A 15,891-nucleotide genomic window follows, 5' to 3' on the forward strand; every position below is an offset into this window, starting at 1 on the left:
GTGCATCAGTGTAGCAATATATTGACAATTACGAACTCTTAGGCATTAACTTTAACTCGTTAAACATACTATTGACTCACACAGTTCAACCAGGTCTCCCTAACAAAAACCTCTCGCCAGCTGTGCTAACTACACTCGGAGAGCCTGCAAAAGGGAACATTGTGGCCTCTCCCTACACAAGTTACATCCTCCACAGTTCTGTCCCTGCCACCATCCTAAACCTACAAGCCATGCCCGTAACACAAACAAATTCCAAATCACACTACATCCAGCCAGGGCTTCCACCATTCCCTACTTTATATATCGTCAAATACATTTTTTCTAAACTTGCTCTCCAGCTTACATGGGAATGCCATCTTTCTAATCACTTCAATCACTTTTACAGCTCCTCATCTATTTTTAAAGCTCCACAGTTGAGACCTTGATGACAGATACAACAACTTAAGGAAGTAAACCCTTGTTTACTCCAGAACTACTCTTTTACCTTTACAACCCCTGTGCCAGCTACTCCTTAAACTCTTTGCATCATTTTACAGCTCCACTTAGGCATGGGACACGACCCAAATATCACATAATTTAACCTCCCTTCAGAGTCATCCTTTAAAGGCTTGCCACTACCACTTCACCTATAGAAAGCACAGAAAACCAGTTTTATCACAAGGCAGAAATTAAAGTGTTCTTTTCTGTACTCTACCATTACCCCAACCCAGGCTGGGGGAGGGAAGAGGACAAGGTGCAAGCTACATCACAGACAATGGCTCACTTTAAAGTGCAAAAATATTTTTCTAAATCTGAGTTGAGAATTCACCTTTTGTAGTACTCAGGGCTAGGGAGTCACGATGATCCTAATATTACAAGGATCAATAATGACTGGAAGATGGCCACAGCTCATGCTTATAGAACAAAGGACACTAAACGCATTTTGGGGCAAACTGTTTCTTTATGACACTACCAGTTAAATTTGTTTGAGCTATTACACCTACTCAGAAATGTGTAAATGCAAGAAAGACTTCAGAATAACATGTATTTCTGAGGTCAAAGTGAACTTCATAAAATGACTCCAAGTAACTTACGGAAACTGTCATTAAATAGTTTTATGGTAGAAGTTACATTGGTTTCAGAGCAGAAACAAGTCTAACAAGCAACAAAAATGAATCATAGAAAAAGTTCTATCCACCAGTCAATCTTTAAATCAAGAAGTGCTATGAAAAGCACAGTGTAATTCATGTGTAAGTTATTGGGATAGATAATGAAGGAACAGTAATATTCTATGCTTAACAGTGAGGTTAGAACTTTATGCTGCTTTCAAATCTTAACAGCTGCGAGTCTTCCTTGCTGATGCAATTTTCCAACTCCTGTGGGCTCTAGAAGCTCTGCTTGCCAGAAAAATGAATTGCAGTGTATAAACAAGGAAGGTATTTGGATGCTATCATTCAGGTATTTGCAAGAACTCTATTTCACACATTGCAAAAATATTTCTCAAAGAGTTAAGGAGATATGAAAATGAAGGCTCACTCAAATGTGGAAAAAGCCAACTTTATATCCACCATTAACTGATATCTATAACGAAAATCAGAACAGACAGACTAATCCCATCTTTTTAACTGCAAAAGAAAACAACCAGAATCTCCTAACTGAAAGCAAAATTAAGAGGCATCATTCTGAACACCATGCACTTTTTTGTCCCCCCTAAATAAACATGACAGCCTGCAGGTTCTGATGTTTTACTAAACTGTATACAAGCCTTCGCTAGAAAAAACTGTTAAAAAAAATGTTTCCAGACTAGTACGCATTTTGTCCTACAACATGCTGAGTATTTTCCAACTTCTAATGGAGATAGATTTCTGACACCTTACGAGCACAAACAAGTAGATATTTCTAGAAAAAATAATGTTATTTAACTTAAAGCAGACAATGTTAGCTCCAGAGAAGTAGTTAAGGCCACCGAACAGTATCAACCCAGCCCTAGTACTGAAAGGGTCTGCAGACACAGCCTACAAAATAATTCTGCTCAGAATGTCCTGTTTGATGTGGAAGAGCACTAAGCAGACACCTAAACAATTATATAGACAGTTAATTGAACTGAAGAAAGCCAACCTGACTAGACAGACATTTTACTAAATTAAAATTGTGATTTACATAGAGAAATGATGTCTTTTAGAAGTTGTTTGTCAACTATTTTGAAGTTACTTTTGCATTTTCTTCAAAACGTTGCTCCAGGAAAAACTCCTCTGTTAATGTATTTTCCTTGTTAACTTTAATAAGGATAATCTTTTGTGGCAGGCAATGCACTTAACCAGGCACCTCGTATGGAAACACTAATAGAGTTAACGGTTAACTAACACTTAGCTGTTAGTCTTTCCAAAAATACAGTGAAAGGTCTCAACCAGTGTGTAACCTGAGTCACCTTTTCTTAATTAAGTTGATTAAAGGGACACTCAGCTGCTAGGTTCTGATATATACAGTATGTATTAAGTGGCCATTACTTTTGGCTGACAGCACCGTATTTTGCCTCTATTACCATTTTATCAATGCTACAAAAACCAGCTACTGGCACAAGCAACAAGCAGGCTTTGACCCTTTATTTAATGGAATAGCAACAGAGCACTGATGCCTCTCATGTTTTGTCCAGTCTCAAATACACACCATAGAAGCTACTAAAATTAACCACCCTCCCTTCCCCTTTTTAAGAAAACTGTACATCTCTACACATTACACAGTTTAAGATAAGCATTTGTGTTTGTTATTACACGTATTACACTTTGGAAATCGGCAGCCAAGTGACAGATGCCACTGGCAGATCCTTCATGATGTGCCTCGAGGAACCTGCCCTGTTCCCTCACCAAGCGAGACCTATTCCACACCCACACGGACCACAGCCAGCTCTCTCTCGAGCCAACAGCACTTACCATTTAGACCAATTTCTGACTCATTTTTAACCCCTGTGCCTTGCAGACGCTTGGCTCACCCACCAGCCTAGGTACAAGGTGGTTGCTCCAGCCCAGCCCACCGGGCAGGACTTCTGGCTGTGCCTCAGCAGAGGACACACTGCACACAACCACCCTGCTCAGCATCACCATAGTCCTCAGCATCCTCCCGAGGCACCTGGGAAGACTAAATCACAGATCCCTCTCCCCAGAACACTCCATCCTCCCTGCCAACCCAAGACGACGTTAAGCCTTTACTTAAGATTCTTTACAAATATTTTCTTGAGGCGCACCAGAGCGCAACAGATCTGTCCCACAGCCCACCAGAGAAGCTCGCACAGCCTAACCCCGAAGGCGTGCAGGCCACTGGGGACACACACACTGTGCACGAGCAGAAGGTCCAACATGAAGGAACTTGACAGCACCAGACCTACCATCTTCGCAGGGAAGGGCCAGGCCAGCAAAGAAAGGACATGGGACCACGTCACTCTGCCTGGGTTGCATATTGCTATGGTCACTGCTTCCAGGCTAATTGCAGAAGCACTGCCAAGTCAAAGGACACCTGGGGAGAAAACTCACCATGGTGCAACTTAGAAGGGACCTTCAGGAATGGTCTAAGCAACAGTGGGTGACGGGGAGCTGTTGCCTAGAAGGAAACACCACGATCCAAACTGATAGTGCAAGCACTAGCGCTTCCTTCACTCCGAAGTACATCTAAACAGGCACGCTAAAAAACGTAATTGGAAGGAACATCTCAAAAGTATTTAAGATGTATTTAATTTGATTAGCTAATATTAGGAGAACAGTAGATTTAAATCCTTTCCAAGCTGACAAAAGATTTCAAGCTCCTGCTGAGGAACATGCCTACTAAACCCACCAGAAAGCTTGAGTATGGTACTTGCTCCAAACCAAAGAAAAACTACCAACTGCAGTACAGTTCAGTATCTCTACTCAAATGTTTGAGAAATTTTCTGTTTGCACAGATAATACAACAATCCAGTGATTGAACAAAAAGTGAATCATGTGTACATGAGTACACTTCAGTTCCCACCAGCTTCAGCTGAAACAAGGGTAATGCTGATTTTTTTTTTCCCAAATGTTAACAGCTTTTACTATTAGCCAGGCAGAATTAAGTACTGCAATATATTGACGTTCTTAATTTGTTTTACAAAAATACTTTTACAATAGAAGAAACTGAAAGGCTTGCTGGTTAGGAGGAAAAAAAAAGAAAACTATACCCTAGCACTCATCTATAACACTGTGTGTCATTTTTCAAGTGCAAAGGAATGCAAGCCATCCTGCACTCTGTCCACAAAACCATGGTTATCCATTACATCTACTTCAATTTAATTGCTATCTCTGCTAAAGAAAAGGTCCTGCTCCTTTCCTTCAACTGCCATTTCTCTCCTGAGCTCTATTCCTTCTGCAGCCGCAGGATGAGTTGTATCAGCCCCTTGGCTCACCACAAGCTCACCATGGACCACCTTCCCACAGATGACAGCACAGCTCCAACTGAACGCCGTGTCACTGCCCCTGCAGACCCCAAAGGCAGGGGACAGGAACATATGCCAGGGATAGGGGGACCGGGGAGGGAACAGGGGGCCCATTTTCCAAGGTAATTAAGACACTTCACAGCTTACTAACCAAAGATATGGGATACATTTAAATATACCAAGGTGAAAAGCAATAATCAGACCATGGTTTTCTTTGCTTTGTCTTAACTATCGGAAAAAGAAAATTTTAGTTTTCTCATGCAACTACTGTCAGCACTCCTTCGCCACCTGTTCAAGACACAGCTTTGAAGATATTTTTTCTCCCAGATTTGGTCCGTCTTCTGTCTGAAGAGCTATCCATTTCATGCCACCATCACACATCTTCCCCCTTTTAGCCCTACAGTACCTCCTTGCCCTATGCCCATTAATAATGTTAATGCTCCATTATCCATCTTCAAAACAATATAGACAAACAGCTGCTCACTACGGAATGAGTCAGGGCTACAGAACAAACTAAAAAAATAATCAACATCTCCTTACCTTCTGTGCTTTATCCTTCTGAAATACAAAGACAGGTGGAGCAATGGCAGGTTTTTCTGTAAAAAGAGAAATAATTTGTGTTTTTTTCGAACCACATTCATTATTGACCAATATGAAAATGTTATTTTCTACGTTGCTTTTCCTGACAATGAATCCCTGAAGCAGTTAAATCTCAGTTACACAAATTGTTTCCACCAGTTCCTGGTAACATGTAATCATAAGGACTTGATCTTCAAAAAGAAAAATGAGCATTTTAAGAAGAACTATACAACCAATACCTGAAAACTATTTGTCTTTTCCCTCCAGATCCATTTCAAATCAGCACTTTTTCCACACTTAGGTACGTGAGGAGGAAAAGGCCCTTTGCTGCAGTAGTTTACTTTTTGAACACAGGCAAGTTTTACAGACAAAGGCTTTCCCTTCCCCATAGTAATGCACTAATGCAAAGGGAGTTTTGCTGTACATACCCACATACCCCCTTTCTAAAGGTTGCTTAACTCTGACAGTTCATTATAGTTTTATTTCATTGTCATTGAAACCTTTAGAAAGGTCCTACACCTTCAGCATTTGCAGGTCTGCAGTTTAAGCCAAATATCCCATGCATATTATTACAGAGACACCATTCTTTTCTGCATAATTTAAGAGCATGTCTGCTTTATACTTGAAGTTCTGATTCAAATATTAGCAGGACACCATTTTCTCAATGAGCTTATCAACATTGAGTCTTCAAGAACAGAAGAAATTTCTAGAATGAGTGTATGTTTTCCGTTGTCCTTTATGACCTCAGAACTACCTCAAATGTCCTTAATGACAAAAAACCCCACGTACCACGCGGTGTGTGATAAATCAGAAATGAACTTCCCTGAGAGTTTAACAAACCAATACACCGTCAGCATTATATTTGAGGAGAAAACGCACATACTCTACGCAGTCTGCAACCCTCCTGTGTTTGTAGGGTTAAGGATGAGCCCAGTGTTTATGTCTGTCTTCAACAGGGGTATTCAGGGAGAGCTGTATTTTGGCTGATTCCTTTGCAGAAGTTCTACCTTTGCAATTATAAACGAGACTAGACATTTAAGAAAATTAAAACTTTCAGAACTTGAAAGTCTACCAAAAATAAATACAAAGCCATCAAGAAGAATTACCTCATGCCTAAAAAAAGACAGTACCACAAAGTCCTCCATAAATCTGCTACAGCATCAGTAAAACACTTGGGTCAGCATGGAAGGAAAAAGGGTGAGATTGGCCATTCAGGAGCTGCTAGCGACTAGATCAGTTTAGCTGAAAAAGTGAAACTTTACCTGACAAACACAAAAATTATGAAAATTATTCCAAGAACTCTGCATTTATTTCTGAGGGTAGAAAAGTCTCTTTTACTCTTTCGTGGGTCTAACTCAGGGGGATAACCCAGCAAAAACACTGCAAAACTGATTTTGCAAGACCGGCGTAACTTGTTCTACAAAAGGTAAAATTAATCCTGAACTAAAGCTCCTTGCTCCAGCATTTCACTTGCTCTTCTCCCCTTTACTTTCTCAGTTCTTCTGTCCATCAAACACTGCGGAACCTTACAAATGCTTATCCATGAAAGCAGTGCAGACAACCTATTTAAAAAATGAGAAATAGCCTACTAATGAAGATCGCCAACAAATATTTAACTGCTATACCTGTCCCCAAAAAACAGTTTGTTGGAGCAAAGCCAGGGATCCCTTTGGATTCCCTTGGCCACACTAACCTGCCTGTGAGAGGCTCCACAACATCCAAGCTTTTAACACTTCACTTCAAAGGGATGTTCGTTTCTTTACGCCAGGTTTGGTATACTTTAGAGTCATTAACACTCTAATTACAGCAACAAGCAGCGTGCATTCTACCAACTGCTTTTATCCAAGACTGACAAGCCAGTCGATAAAATGCCGTATTAGTGTCCTTCCCTTTTGGAGATCTGCTCCAAAGCAGGACTCATGTAACACAATGTACCAGACTCCTGCACCATATCCCACAGTTACCAAGGAGGACTGAACAGAAAAGAACTATTTTTCTATTCAGTGCTTAATAAAGGATTGAAGTACCGAGAGAGAAGAAAGCAGACAATTTAAAAAAGCAGATCCAACAAGGCGAAGTGCAGAGAAAACATGGGATGGCTGGAGGAAGACTAGAATGGGGAGACAGAAAAGTTGATGCAAAGGAACAGGACAAAATAGGAAATGGAGTCTGGTGATGGAAAACTGAGTCCTCAGGAAAAGAAGAACTGGGATGCCAGGAACAGCAAAAAGCTCACAGAAAAAAAATATTGGATAGAAGAACAAAAGAAGGAAAGTGACTGAAAAATCCAATATTTAAGATTGTATCTGGCTAGAGCAAATGAAATTGGGAAAAGCTAATAAACTGCAACCAGTCCTGTTAGTCAAGGTGGGAAAAATAATACTCGTACAACAGGTGAGAGTTTCTATCCACTGAAGAAACAGTCCTGCAGTACTCACGATCGAGGAACCACACCATCACTCTTGCTGGCTGAGAGACCAGCCGACACGATGGCACGCGGCAGGAATGACCGCCAGCCAGCAGGCACTCTGTGCCATGAACTGCTCCGGTGCTTGGTCTAGCCTGGGTTTTTGCAGGGGAACACTTGTTCACCATGTCCTTTCTAAGGTCTTTAACAAGACCACAATGCTGGAAATATTTCCCTAGTTCTCGCCCAAGGCGAGAAGGGACCCCTAGATTGTGTGATCTGTGTATTTTTCTGAGCCTTATTGTTTTGAGGAAACATTTTCAAAGGCATCAATTATTGATTACTGATAAAAGCAGGCATATTGCTGCTCTCAATCATTACCTGACTTGGTAAAGAACTCCAATGCAGAATTTCCCATTCAAATGACTGGCCCCATCTTTCAATTCTGATTCCTACTTACATTTTTTGAACACATTTATGTACCAAATAAAGAGCTCTCTAGTATGTTTTTTCTATGAAAGCACTTACACAAACCAAGCTTTCCTGTCAACTAAAGAACTACAACAGGTTTTATTTTTGTAAAACAGAAGTGCACGTTATGTAGTTGTTGGGGGATTTTCCCACATGGTGACCATGGCAGCTTATTAAGTGCTACTCTAAAATGAGAATTACACAATCATTAGTGCTAGCCAACATCAGAGATGTATGGTCACATTCTTACTTGGTGAGCATGCTTCCACTCCACCAGCACGTCTGAAGGATGACCTACAGCAAAATGGATCTGTTGGGTCCACAGAATTGTCATCAAGTCAAAGGAAAAATGAAGCAGGGTAAAGGAAAGAGAAAAAAAAACAACCTTCAAACTTCAGGTACAATACCGTAAGAGAACACAAGACCTTCTCCTTTACCTAAGAGATGAACAGACAGCACGTAGTTCTTAAAATTGTGAAAGACTGGATTTCTCTCCAGAGAAGCAGACAGAAACAAGGCAAAACAAGGAGCTGGAGATGCAGAAATGTCAGTTTTCTAACCAAGTCAGTCTTGGTAAAGGTGTGTCAGGAAAGCCCAAGCACGTAAGAAGGAAAGCAGACATTCAGTAATTACTGCCACAGAGACAGTAAGTCCCCAATCTGAAGATCTGGAACCAGTACAAACCACTTGGTTTCTTCTGAATGGTGGTAGGCTGTCAAACCAGTCTGAGAAAATGACTGAATCCACAGAACTTCCTGCAGCCTATTCATAAGATTCAGACATTTCAGCTTGCATGAATAATTAGAAAAGCCTCAAGAGCTGGCTTTCACAGGCTAGATTCCTTTAGCATATTTCAGCCAAGTCATTAACTATCAATATATGTTCTATGCGCTGTCAGAAAGACATATGTACCACCAAACCTACTCCGCTTGCTTTGCAAGCCTCGGAAACCAAAACCCAGGAACAGAAAATTCTATCCCAATGGCTCAGGCAGAGGTATCATCAAGTCGTATATACTGTTTATTTAATGTGAGATTTTTAACTCTGATACATGACTGTTTGTAGCTGTACCAAACTCTGATGTCAACCATGTTTCCTGCAACTAATTTTTTTTTTTTACCTCGCCACCCATTCACACCAATGCAACCACAGCAGCCGGCAGCACCTCTAGCCACCACAAGAGCTATTTTCACAACACAAAATTTTAAACCCTCACTGCAGCCCAAAACAACCCAGTACTGACAAATCCAAGAGGTATTTTGAGTATACAGATGCAAAAACCTTTTTGAATCCACACTTAAAGGCCACTAAGTGACAACACAAGGTGCAACTGTACAAAATGGGGGAACGACACCAACCACTACTCTATATGCAAAGTGCGTTTCTATGTATAGTTACCGGATTCATGGAGTAAATCCCATGGCAAAACAGTGACAGAGGCCAAAAATGCATTCTTCTCCTCTGCCACTGAGACCACAGTGTTGTAACAGCCCCAGGTAATTCCAGCTGGAAGGGGCCACAGGGGTCTCTGCTCCAACCTCCATCTCCAGGTAAGGTGAGCTATGAAGTCAGACCAGCTTGTTCAGGTTATCCAGTCTGGTCCTAACTTTCAATGATGGGGGCTGAGCACCCTCCCAGGGTAATCTCTTCTGCTGCTTGACAGTCCTTAAGGTGAAAAGAACCTAAAACCAAAGCCAAAACATACCCTTTCCCTATAACCAGTCTGAACACCTGTTTCACCTGTCACCTTTTGTCCTTCCAACATAGGCTCTGCCTTTTTAATAACCACCTCACAGGTCCTGAAAAGCTCTTAAAGTGCCTCTCTGAAGCCTTCTCTTCCCTCAGTTGAAGGAGCCCAGTTCTTTCAGCCTCTTCTCACAGGTCATGCAACCCAGATCACCAACCATCAACTCAAATTAATCTTCAGATTTCAGAAGGAACCCGATCCCCACGTCACGAAACCAACTCTCAAGTCCTCACCAGACCTGCTGCAACCAGGTTATTATGGCAGGATTTTTTTTTGTTTAAGCTAATAATTACACTGTTTCAAACATTTTCTTCTTAAATTTACTCCAAATTACCTTTAGCAGTGCAATAGTGCCTGACTACACAGGAATTTACATGAGAGGCAGAAGAAAAACACTGAGAAACCTCCAGGCAAGCAAGTCCTTTGCTTGGATCTGAAGATGCAATCTTCAACACTGGAAGCATACAAGTTGAGAACAACTGCTCTGACTTTAATTCATTATAATATACCACCTGAGAGAAAAAAAGTAGATCATACTAGCGAACAATGAAAGAGTGTTAAAAAGGGGAACAGCAATTAGGCTCTTAACTCACCATAAATATTCAGAGTGGTAGTTTCTTGCCTGTGAAAGGCTTATCTGAGGGTCAAGAAAAAATTTAAGTTCAAAGCTAATTTTAATTATGCTTAGTCAAAGAGCTCAGGCCACAAATTTTTTCACCTTAATACTATTCAAGTTATAAAGAGCAGAATAATCACGCTTAAAAAAACATATTAAAAGTAGTAAGGGCAATTTGTGGCATTATAGAATTCTAAAGATGTCAATAAGACTCTTTTCTCTTCCAATAGCTATGAATGGACCGAGAGCAATGAGCAAGCCACCACACCAAGAGCTGATCTCCAGAAACATCCCACAAGCAAAGTCAAATCGTACATCAAGTCAGAAAGTACAAGAAACACTACTGCATCATTTATAGCCAGACTTCACAAGTGATGTCATGGTGACTATAGCTGACATCAGAAAAAAAAAAAACCACTTCAGCCTTATTTCCAAAGCTATGATGTTGCTTTTTATGAAGCAAAATATCTGATGTTCTCATTCACCTTCAAACTCTCATTTTTTTTTTGTCTCCTCCAGACAGTAGGCACGGGAAGGTAGAATGCCTCTTACATATTTAAGATGGCATCAAAATTCTATACACTATATTTAAAACAGAAACCTTTTGTGTTTGCAGAGCACGTGTTATTTCATTTCCCAAGCCCTTGTGGCGTTAGTAGAACAAAGTTACCCTTTGCATTAGCTAATTTCGCTATTTCAGCTCTGATACTTCACACAAAGCAAACTCTGCAAGTCAGAAATGGGAGAAAGTTTATTTGCATACGACAGGAAGAAAACCATGAGGCAGCCCAACTACTTTGCAATGAAGATAAAACATTAAAAACTCTAAAAAATTGTTAACAAAAATTGAAGTCTTTGGACTGGTCTATCTTGTAAATGAAATAGTACTTTATGGAGTTTGGGTGTGAATTATTAGGACATCCCCCAAAACAATCAAACTAAATCACTCAGCTTAACTTTGCGTCCACTGTTTATCTGAAGTAAATCACCAAGGGGGGATAAAAAAAAATAAATATCTGTTTACAGGGTCTACAAACACCAGGACCAGTGATGCCTGCCAGCTTCTCCCCTCAAAACAACAACAGACCTTCCTCTCTCCAAAAGCTACATCAGCAAGCAGAATTACATAGTCGGGGCAGGGGGGTGGGGGGGAACAACCAGAAAAAACCAACCAACCAGAAACGGCACAGCAGCAATGTCAGTATCATACAGGTCTGGCAAAGGAATGATGCCTTTCCTCAGATAATCGGCTTTGATTCTCTCATCTTCCGTATGTTTAAGGTAGTTACACACCGTAAACTTGTTATGATCATGAACTGTGCACTCAGCAATTTCACCAAGCAAAATTAGTCGTTTGGTGAATAAAGAGTTTGCCAACACAGGTGGTGCAGGCACACCCTGAAAGGGGAACGCGATGTTTTAGCCCTGAGAAAAACTTGCACTTTCTCCATGACTGACAAGTGATAAAGTAATTCATTCCCAACACAAAGAGATCCTGTCATCCAAACAGCAGCTTCAACAGCAAGTTACATACAAACAAATTACCAGTTGTGCATTAACAGCAAGTTAATGAGAAAAACATTCAGTTTATATAACTCTGTGCCTGACAGGAAGTTGTCCAGTTCTCCACGGTACTTCACATGCATGAAGAGTCAGTTTTAAGATGCAACTCAGCTAAAATACCAACAAAAACCATCATACCAAAGACTTCAGAGTTTCTAATACCATTCAATAACTCCTTTATACTACAGTAACAGTAACGACTGTGCTCACCATTCCCAAATCCTGGTTTTCCCTATTATCAAACACCTCACAATGCCAGTCCCCAAAGCCTTTATCATGTCGCTAAATCTTTGTGATAGATGAGCAAACTTCACACAGCCCGGGAGAAGTTACTCTCTCCTCCTTTTCATTAGCTCCACACTTATCAGGTCATCTGCTCTCATGATGAGGGGCAATGCCAAAACCAGGACTTGTTCCTAGGAAATGTCACAGTACAAACTTCTTTGGAAAGTGGCACTTGGACCACCTCATCCTTCACCCCCCTTCTCTGCAGCAGAGGACCCCCTTAATCCAACAACCTTCTTCTGCCAAGATACAGCTTGCCATCAAACCACTACAAAGAGGCAGGTGTACAGTTTCACCAACTCACTAGAGAAAAAAGACAAGTGAATGGAAAAAATTCAAGGAACGATGAGAATGAAGAAAGTGAAGTACCTGTGAGAATATCAGAGGGAATGTTTGTAGCTTTGAAGAAATTAATCACAAAAAGATCACCCATTACAATAGAAGGCTTAAAGGATGTGGGAAGAATGGTTAAGGGGAGGCAGTACTGACACCTCAGTCATGGTTTTAAGACAGACAAAGGACTAAGAGAGACATCAGAATCTAGAAGGTAAAGAGAACTAACACGCTGCCAGAAAAGGCAAAACCAGTGACTGAACAGAAACAAGAAGGGGTGACAGGGTAGAAGTGACAGGTTAAGAGAGCTTTGCATTAGCAAGACGAAAGGACACAAGCAGAACCGAACTGGGCTAGAAGGTTTGTAACAGTAATCAAACGGGTAAGAGCCTAAGTGAGTTTCACTTGCACATGCAGATGAGGAAAGCTATGGTTCAAACACGCTAAGCAAAAGCAACCGGCAAGAAAAATTGAAACCTCTTTCTAGGTACTTGTGTCTACTAGGTGTCAAAGAATAATTAGCTTCACACCTCACAATGAAGTATGATTGAGACAGCACTGCTGTACAGATCCATCAAGATTAAGGAATATTAACAGCTTTGTTTTAGCCACACCTGGTTTGTGAACATGAACATGTAACTAATAGATATGAAGCAGAAGATCAAGGAATTATCACTTCATACATTCCAATGAAAATACCTGGGCATAAGGGAATATAACGTTCACCTGCAGGCTGGGAAAATAAAATAGACCGATATGTTTGAGGAGAGAACAATCAGTCACCTGAGAACATCATTGCCGTGTCAGAGACAGCAAAGGCGGCAAGTAGGAAGAATACTGAATCCACTGACTTGCGGCAGCAGGATGCCAATTCCAGAAAGCGCATGTATTTGCACAGGTATACAAAGAACAGACACCTCAAAAATGCAAACAGAGGGAAAAAAACCTAACACCAGGCAATGCAGCCAATGATATTATAACAAGCAGAAGAGACAATAGTTCAGAAGCAAGCTGATCTTGCTTAATCTCACAAAAGATTAGATCACATTCTCAGTGCAAGAAGAAACAGAACAGTAAAGGATGAAGATGACAGTTCTGGAAGGAGGTGCAAGCACAAACTAAAGATGTTAGCAGGTGGGGGAAGTCACTGGAGTCAGCAAAGGGTCTGAAGGAAATTAAAAAAAGAGAGAGAAAGTAAAATCAGATTAAAAAGTAAGGGTGACACCACACTTTCCCCCAACCCACCCCAGACAGTCTACATAATACTGGAGAAATACCACGCTAGGGTAGAAGCAAACACTGGCAACTTGGGAATTCACTGTTGAGCTCAAATGTTTCGCTAGAACAGAGAAGTAAAGCAAGGGGCTTGCATGACTTACAGCGAGACAGCTGTTTCCAACTTCTGATTCTAAAAGAACACAGCAAACAATCAAAATTTAAGGTCATTATAATGACAGTATGCAAATACAGTCATTAAATTTCTTAGAGTCATTATGCATTTGAGTATTCACTATCATCCTCAAGACCATTTATCATGCTGCTTTGGGCACTGACAACTCATCTTGAGTTTGGGAGCCAACAGCCCAAGACACACTGCATCACAAGACCTGTCAAATAACTAAAGTGTAATTATGTGATTAGCTGCTTATAGAAATCACCTTCAAAACCTACACCTACGATAGATATTTGCTTCCTGTTGTTAAACGTTAATATTGGAACTGTAATTGCTACTAGTACAGAGTTCAAACGTGAGAAAGTCTTGAAAGAAGGGGCCTCACACTTTGATTCGCTTCCTTCTGGGCATCCCCCCCCCTTCGTTAGGGAAGGAAAACGATGAGGAGCAGAGACAGCTGGGGCACCCTTGGTTTTGCTGGGACTTTGTGGCACGTTACTCACTCCCAAAGGCAAACTGTTGACGCCTGTTGTCACTTGACACATCCAAACAGAACATCCAAACCCTGCGGCGGTGCAGCCCATGTCTTCCTAACCCTCTTCAGAGAGCAAGAAAACCACTATTTCTTTACTTCAGAGGCTTTCGGCTTCAAAAAAAACCACATATGGTTATTATTTTACTTCATCTAGTTTTCCAGAACCGCCTCTGTTACTCCCCTCACTCGAGGAAGGCTTAACACAAGAGGAAGTTAAGGAAAGATTCGCAACAGTCCCAAAGCTGCGGACAACGACCCCAAAAAGCAACCGGACGAGAAGGGGCACAAAGCGGCTGAGGCGCCCCCGGGGCCCCTTCCCCAGCGCCGGGGAACCGGCCGCGCTGCAGCCCCCAGCCGCCGCCCCGGGAGCCGCCCCCGCCCGGCAGGAGGCACCTGCCAGCGCGGCCCCGGGCCGCCACCGCCGCCCCCCACCTCGGCAGCAACGCGGCCGCCCGCCCCGCAGCCGGGCCCGCCGGGCGGAACGGGACCGGCGAGGAGCGCGGTGGCCCAGCCCAGCGCTCCCTTTGTCCGGCCGCTCGCCCCAGAGGGGCCGGGGCACGGAGAGGCCGCGGGGAGGGGGCGCTTCCGAGGGCGGGCCGGCGCTCGGGCGCGCCCCCGAGAGCGGACCGCAGGGCCGGCCCAGGCCCGGAGCCCAAAGCGCGGCGGCGCGGAGCCAGGCCGGGCCCAACCGGGCCGGCGGCGAAACCGCGGCCAGCACTGCTGCGCACCGCCAGCGCCCGCCTACCTTCGTTCGCTAGGTCCGCCATTTTACTTCCTCAATCACGCCCACAATGCATCGCGCGGGCAGACAGCTTCCACTTACGGCGGGCCCGGCCGGGCAGCGCGTGCGCCGGGGGACGGCCGCGCCGTGCGGCACTGCGCGTGCGCGGGTGGTTTGTCTGGGCAGCGGGCGCGGCGCGGGGGCGGGGGCGCGGCGCGGGGGCGGGGGCGGGGCGCGGCCCGGCTGGGGCGGCAGGGGCCTGCCCAGATGTGGCGGTGGGACCAGATGTGGTGGTGGGCCCGAGGCGTCTGGGGCCGGCCCAGATGTGGCGGTGGGCCTGAGGCGCCTGGAGCCGGCCCAGGTGTGGCGGTGGGCCTGAGGCGCCTGGGGCTGATCCAGATGTGCGATGGGCCTGAGGCGCCTGGAGCCGGCCCAAGTGGCCAAGCTGGCCAAGGCCGAGCCGCCCGGGGCCAGCTGAGGTGCGACAGTGCAGACGTCCATGCCAGGCGTCCCTCAGGGCCTCCTCAGGTTTGGCGGGGCAGCCTGGCTGAGCCCGAGGTCCCCACAGCACCGTCTGGGTCGTGCTGGAGCGGGCAGCCTGGCTGCTGTCCCCCTGTGGTGACAAGTTGCGGGAACCCCTGTGAGGCCCATCGCTCTGCAGCCCACTGCCCGTGCCACCCCCAGCAGCTGCGCTCGTTGGACTGGGGCCTTGGAGACTGGTTGCCCATGGATCTTCCCATGCCCTGCCGGGCCCTGCCCTCTGCTCTGCCGCCTTGTGTGGCTGCAGGACCCAGAAGTTCACTCCATGAGTTAAATGGATC

General features: G+C 43.8%; 1 protein-coding gene across 2 annotated transcripts in view; it reads right to left on the reverse strand.

Moving 5' to 3' along the window:
- Positions 1-15,211, reverse strand: part of RANBP3 (RAN binding protein 3) — a 48,874-nt gene extending 33,663 nt beyond the window's left edge. Inside the window, exons 1-2 of one of the 2 annotated variants that reach the window (XM_055804695.1) lie at positions 15,095-15,211; positions 4,961-5,016 (exon numbers count right to left, since the gene is read on the reverse strand). In XM_055804695.1, coding sequence (XP_055660670.1) covers positions 4,961-5,016; positions 15,095-15,116 — 78 coding nt within the window. In that variant the 5' untranslated portion in view covers positions 15,117-15,211. The remainder of the gene's footprint in view (positions 1-4,960; positions 5,017-15,094) is intronic. The other variant, XM_055804696.1, reaches the window with a different exon arrangement.
- Positions 15,212-15,891: the final 680 nt, after the last annotated feature.

Source organism: Falco peregrinus, chromosome 5, assembly GCF_023634155.1.
Source record: "Falco peregrinus isolate bFalPer1 chromosome 5, bFalPer1.pri, whole genome shotgun sequence".
NCBI classification, from domain to species: Eukaryota; Metazoa; Chordata; class Aves; order Falconiformes; family Falconidae; genus Falco; species Falco peregrinus.